This window comes from Coenobita brevimanus, chromosome 69 (genome assembly GCF_032717465.1).
Source record: "Coenobita brevimanus isolate Jiangsu-jjx chromosome 69, ASM3271746v2, whole genome shotgun sequence".
Taxonomy (NCBI): Eukaryota; Metazoa; Arthropoda; class Malacostraca; order Decapoda; family Coenobitidae; genus Coenobita; species Coenobita brevimanus.
Genome location: NC_137022.1, coordinates 22744781 through 22751797, shown reverse-complemented (window position 1 = coordinate 22751797; position 7017 = coordinate 22744781). Strand labels below are relative to the sequence as shown.

Here is a 7017-nt window from a genome sequence, read left to right as displayed (position 1 = left end):
TGAGACTGAAATGGAGTGAGTGAATGCTGAGCTGTAACAAGAGAGGTGGGGTGAGAGGGAATTATGATCAGTATGATAAGAGGGAGTGATGAGTAGGATGAGAGAGACTTGAGTGGGGTGAGAGAGAGTGAGGATATATTGGGTAGAATGGGGTGAGAGGGAGTGGGGTTGGGTGAGAGTGTAATAAAAGTGGGTGAGAGAGAGAGAGAGAGAGAGAGAGAGAGAGGGGGGGGGAGAGAGAGAGATGAGTGGGGTAAGAGAGGGAGATGAATGAGGTGAGAGGGAGAGAGATGAGTGGGGTAAGAGAGGAAGATAAGTGGGGTAAGAGGGCGAGATGAGTGAGGTGAGAGGGAGAGAGATGAGTGGGGTAAGAGAGGGAGATGAGTGGGGTAAGATAGGGAGATGAGTGGTGTGAAAGGGAGAGAGATGAGTGGGATGAAAGGGAGAGAGATGAGTGGGATGAGAGGGAGAGAGATGAGTAGGGTGAGAGGGAGGGAGATGAGTGGGGTAAGAGAGGGAGATGAGTAGGGTGAGAGGGAAAGAGATGAGTGGGGTAAGAGAGGGAGATGAGTGGGGTGAGAGGGAGGGAGATGAGTGGGGTGAGGGGGAGAGAGATGAGTGGGGTAAGAGAGGGAGATGAGTGGGGTGAGAGGGAGGGAGATGAGTGGGGTGAGAGGGAGGGAGATGAGTGGGGTGAGAGGGTGCTCTGCTAAGCCTCCCTCGGGATTCACAGGCACGAATTCCTTGATCACTCACTGAATTATTCTTCCTCTCTTCTCTCTCCCTCCTCCTCTTCTCCTCCACCTCTTTAACCCTTTCTTTCTCCTCTTGTCTTCTCTTCCATATATCAATGTTATTTCTGCGTCTCAGAATTATTACTCTTTTCACTCTTTTCCTCTTTTTCCATCTACTTTTTGTCGTTTTCCCTTTTCTTTCCTAATTCTTCTATTTTCCTTTCATCTCTTTGCTTCATTTCCTTATCTCACTTTTTCTCTTTTGCATTCTCTTTTCCTCCTTGCACTCCTTTTTTCCTATCCTGTTTTTTTTCTTGTTGCTGCGTTTTTTTCGTCCTCTTTTCATGTTACTTATTCTCTTTCCCATCTCCTTTCTTCTCTACTCCTTTCTCACTCTTCTTCCCCTTCCTCCTTCTCCTCTTCCATTTTCGCTTTCTGTTGATACCTTCCTTCCTTGTATTTATTTTCTTTCCATTCATCTTTTACTTCACGTCTTCCTGTCGTGCTAAATTCTTCATCTTTTCCCCTTGCTTGTCCTCTAATCTCCTTATTTCCCCTCCTAGTGTTACCATTTATTTCTTCTTCCCTTCTTCCTATTTCTTATCATAATCATTTGTATTATTTTATATCCTACGAAGGGTATGCCCATTTTACTCTAACTTGGCCTATACTTGCCCTTTCTCCATCTTGAATGCTGTGTTGTAACAATAAATTATTACTCACAGATGGCACTAGTCACGAAGAAGTGCTATGGATGGAATGTAGGGCCGTAGTATTGTCATTAAATAAGCAGTAAAGTAACGAAAATCTGCCCCAAGTTACTCTGAAAAAAAAAAAAGAATAATAGCTGTAACTTACCTAAAAATATGAAAAATAAAGCTATACTTCTCTCACTTGGGCAGAAACTAACACAAATCCATCCTGAACGCTGAGCTGTAACAAGAGAGCAGTCAAGGCTATAGTGCTAGTCACGAAGAAGTGCTATGGAAAGGATGAAGAGGAGCTGTTAATGTCTTATTCTGCCTTAGAGCTTCTGGAAATAATCTGCAAAAGGACGAAACTTTCCCCCAAGTTAAAGAGAGAGGATTATAATTCAAAGTCTTCAGAAAAATAGTAAGATGAAAGACTGAGAATACTGGTAAAGAGGGGGATTTGGAGGGAAAGTCATCGAATGTTTGTGTGTGTGTGTGTGTGTGTAATTCACCGGGTCGGTCAGGATCACTTGATGGTCGTGATACCCTCCCTGAAGGGAGCTGAGAGCTCATATAGTCCGATCTAAGGGCAAGGCTGTGACCTTCACACACCCACACACCCGTCCCCTTGCTCCAGGGGGACAGTAACCACCCACTTCGTCAGTGAAACTTTTCGCAACCTGAGCGAGGCGCGAACTCCCGTCTACCAGATGGCAAGCGAGAACGTTACCACTGCGCCAGCGAGCGGTGTGTGTGTGTGTGTGTGTGTGTGTGTGTGTGTGTGTGTGTGTGTTTATCTGACATTTCCCAGACGATGAAAGAGGGATTGGATGGATAATAGGAACAAAAAGATAAGCAAATATGTAACTGGATTGGATGGATGGATGGATAAATAGATAGATGGAGGGGCTGATGGATGGATACATAGATCAGATTGATAGATAGATAGGTAGACAGATAGACAGATGGACTGATGTTTGGATACACAGATCAGATAGACAGACAGACTGATGGAGGGATTGATGAATACACAGAATACAAAAATAGATAGATAATAAATAGATAGGTTGATAGGCAGTTAGAGAAGAAGATAGACAGATGAACAGATAGATATAGACAGATAGATATGTAGAGACATTAACTGATAGATATAAAGATAATTAGAAATATATAGACAGATTAATGTAGAAATCCCTCATCTGATCTGTTATCATAATCTGTATCAGGGGAAGATGGATAAAGGAACCAGCATGCAGATAATTAGATAGATAGACAAATAGATAGACAAACATAAATGCCTGGCCTAAACTGTTATGGATATTTATGTTAATCTTTATAGCTGTGGGAAGACATAATGGGTTGTGTGTTCCTCATTTTAAACAGTTTGGGGCTTTAATGTCATGAAAAAGGTTTATTTGTGTGTGTGTGTGTGTGTGTGTGTGTGTGTGTGTGTGTGTGTGTGTGTGTGAATAAGAGCTAGATTGCGCGAGAGAGCAAAATCAGAAAGCTTTGCCACTAGAAAGAGGATTCCAAGCGCTTCACATCCATTAAAGGAGCGATTTAACAAGAAAAACAATATTATCGAAGTTCCCCCTAAAAACAGAAACAGGAACTACCGAGCAAAGAAAACGAGAGTGAACTTTTTAAGGAGAAATGAGAAAATCCGAAGCAACGACCCGTGAAAATAGCCGAGAGAGAGAGAGAGAGAGAGAGAGAGAGAAAGGAAGGATGATTTAAGAGGTGTATTCATTCTAATTTCGAAAACTATTCCGAAGCAAGGAGCATAAAATGGGCTTGAGAGAGAGAGAGAGAGAGAATGACGAAATATTGCGCACTGAATAAAATTACAGCAGCAAACAAGAAGCAAAAGGCATTAAATGAGAGAGAGAGAGAGAGAGAGAGAGATTTCTGGGGACAAATACAAAGCAAGAAGCATAAAATTGGTGGAGGAGGGGTGAAATGGGAACAGTTTGTAGGTATATATAGGGAGAGAAAGGTTAAAGAGAGAGCGAGGGAAAGAGGAAGGGTTGGGGAGAGAGAGAGAGAGAGAGAGAGAGAGAGAGAGAGAGAGAGAGAGAGACGGTGGACAGAAAGACATCGTGACAGACAGCGTTCTAACTGATTGACAGACAGACAAGGGAGCAGCTGATAGACAAAGCAGCCAGAAAGACAGACAGATAGACGAACAGACAGAAAGACAGACAGATAGACGAACAGACAGAAAGAGACAGATAGACGAACAGACAGAAAGAGACAGATAGACGAACAGACAGAAAGACAGGTAGATAGGTGAGAGGGGGAAAAAAAAAGTAGCAATCAGACACACGGATATAAAACAGCAGTTGAACAATGATAAATCTGTGAACAGTGATTGAAAAAACGTGCGCTTTTTTTTTTTTTTTTTTTTTTTTTTTTTTTTTTGACGGAGGAACAAAATGATTACAGTCAATGAAAGGGATGGAGAGGTGGGAAAAAAAAAAGAAAAATAAAACTGACAAATACTATAGACACATATATACAGAGGTGTGACCATTGATTTTTATTTATTTATTCATTTTTGTTGATTTCGACGCCTTCGTTACGGCGACGTCTTTTGTTTTTCTTGTTACTATCAAACGATTTTATTATTATGAGTGCCTTTGTAAATTAAATGGTTTATTATTATTACCTCCACCAAAGAAGTTGGAGGTTATGTATTCACTTATGTTTGTTTGTTTGTTCGTCCACATGATATCTCCAAAAGTTCGCTATGAATTTCAATGAAATTTTGTGGAAGAGTGGGCCATGAGTCAAGGAACAATTTACTAAATTTAGGGGCGGATCCGGATCCTATGTACTCTACACATTATCTCCACGGATCCGGATCAGGATCCTTTTTAATGACAATGGCATTGTTGGAGGTATGCACTCTGAGTGCTTTATTGTTACTATTATTAATATTTCTGCTATTACCACTGCTACTACTACTACTGCTACTACTACTTTAATAATTCTAAGTTAGCAGTCATACGCAGCCCTCTTTAGCCTCTTCATTACTATGGCCCTACCTTTTTATGAATACAGTTACCTGATTGTTGCAAGAATGAATTAGATATACGCGTCCTCGTGCTGAAGGGATTACAATGCCATGTACAGACAAAAACTGATAAGGAAAATAGGATAATGAACACTCTTGAACCAACGACAATATGGGCATCCTTAGGTGGGAAAAAGATCTCTGTGATGATGATGATGATGATGATGATGATGATGATGATGATGATGGTGACTGATGTTTGCTGATTGATGACTGATGAAAGATGATTGATGAATGATGATTGATGTCTGCTGAATGATGAATGATGAATGATGACTGATGAATAATGGTGATGATTTATAAACCAGGGATATTTTCAGACGAATTACACAACGCCATATTCAAGGTGGCATAGGAGGCGTGACAACATCTCTTCCTTACGCATTTATTTTGCATATTACACCTTAACATTCTCTCGCATGTTATTTATGATGCATTACTATCGACATATTTGCATCAATAACACACAAGAGGATACTGAGGTCTAATGTGCAGAATAAATAGCTAAGAAAATGGTGTTACGAAATCTCTAACACCACCTAGAATATGACTCTATACATGAAATCTCAGATGGGAATTAAACCCCTCCCCCCTTTTTTTTTACATCATTAATGAAGAAATGGATGAAATTAAGAGTTATTTGACCTACCTGCCTCGTTGCTAATTGCGCTTTGTACAGCGGTGTGCAGTCTAGCAATTTCCTGTCTTCAAAGGTGTTTTAAATCTGACTGCGTAACATTAAGAACTGGTCTACACCTTCCCTTACACCTTTTTGTCAGTAGGCCCGCTAGTCTTTCCTGCAAGCAAGGCATTTTGTGGGCCACTCTGAAGTATTTATTAGATGTGGTGAGATAGTCTACTGAGTGATACCTGTAACTCAAGCTCTGATACACTGTTGGTCTGTTTAATCATCAATATTGTGGCGCGGTTCTTAGCATCAGCGGCCATAACAAAAATAATGACGTGAATGATTACATAATTATAGGGGAAAAAATCTATAACCTGAAAAGTAAATATATATAATGCATGTCATACTGTATTCATTGGACTGTGGAGGGGACGGTTGGAAGCTGCTGGTGGGTAACATTCGGCACCCCTGACGTAAACAAAAAAGACAGCAGCGCCACACTTACCCATGGTGGCGTTATCCAGAAGCACCAGGAAGAGGCACCAGCCGCTGTAGTGCCACCACGTCATCACTCCGGCTGTCTCGGGGCACCAGGACACATTAGGGGGGCACCAGGATACATAAGGGATCGCCAGGACACATTAAAAGCCACCAGGACACATTAGAAGAGTATATGTTGAATTTTGTGGCGCTGTTTAACTTCTGGTCCCGTTGGAGTCATTGTTGCACAGAATTATATTTCCAGGACACTCAATTCCTTTGGGATATATTTTTGAGAAACTATTCCTCTTTACAAGTCACAGATTTTCTTTAATTAGGGCATACATTGTCTTTAAATAGATTATAGATTTTTTTTGCTAGGTCCGTGATTCTTTTTTACTAGGTCACATTCATGGATCATGGCGTTAGTAATCTTTGTACCTTCGTTTTCGCATTTCAGATGGGCGTGAGATCCACCACATTCCACCTTCGTATTTGCGTTTCAGAGAGGTATGGTTTCACTTCTTATTGCACTGTTGTTTTTACACTGCTGAGGTCTTTTTTCATCTGTAATAACATTTCTGTTTTAGCATTTTACGGTAAATTTTCGTTTTTGCTATTCATCGAGTAATAGTTTCACACCCAATAGCAGTCCTGTTTTTACCTTTTTTTATTCCACCTTTGCTCTATACATTTCTAAAGAGTAATTTTCACTTGTCGTAGTCCTTTAGTTTTAGCATTTCAGAACAGCACGATTTAACTGCATAGGCCTATTCCACTTTGTCTTTGGAAGGGCTACTGTTCCTTTCACAATAATCCTCATTTCACAGAAAGTTGCATCAGGTTCAGGCATGAAAGACTCCTGGAAGCTAAATATTCATAGGACTCTCATTATTTCACTGGTCTCACGGACGACGTTTTGTCAGGATGGTACTGATGCTCTCAGCTGGATAAAACCATTTTGTAACCCAGATTAAGCAAACAATAGCGTCTCTGTAGCAGCATAAGAGCCAGTTTAGGTATTTTCCAACTCACAATAGCACGTTCATGACCCAGGTAATCCCTAACCCCTCTCAGCTCAGTTGACGTCTGGTTGTAGTCAGATTGGAGGGTTTATATGACTAGTAATTAAGGAAACTCATGCCTACAGAATAAATAAGGTTCTTCGAATTTCATTCAACTGCGACTAATTATTGCAGTAGTGAGAGTGGCTTGTTCCCTCGGATGAAGGAAACAAATTATAACTTTCGGAATTTCTTTTAACTTTCCATCTTTACAGTTTGAATCAGTGCATGAAGCTGTGTTTATTTTCTCCAGTAACTGTTCATTTATTTGTAGACCTTCTAGTTCTGCTGACACAAGATTACTGCGGGATTAATGCAGTGGCAGGAAAACATTATATATATT

At 40.6% G+C, this 7017-nt stretch overlaps 1 protein-coding gene across 1 annotated transcript in view; it reads right to left on the bottom strand.

Annotated features, from left to right (window-relative positions):
• LOC145406156 (uncharacterized) overlaps positions 1–5699 on the bottom strand; it is a 219768-nt gene extending 214069 nt beyond the window's left edge. The window contains exon 1 of the mRNA XM_080277352.1: positions 5636–5699. Within this exon, the coding sequence (XP_080133478.1) occupies positions 5636–5699 (64 nt within the window). The remainder of the gene's footprint in view (positions 1–5635) is intronic.
• Positions 5700–7017: the final 1318 nt, after the last annotated feature.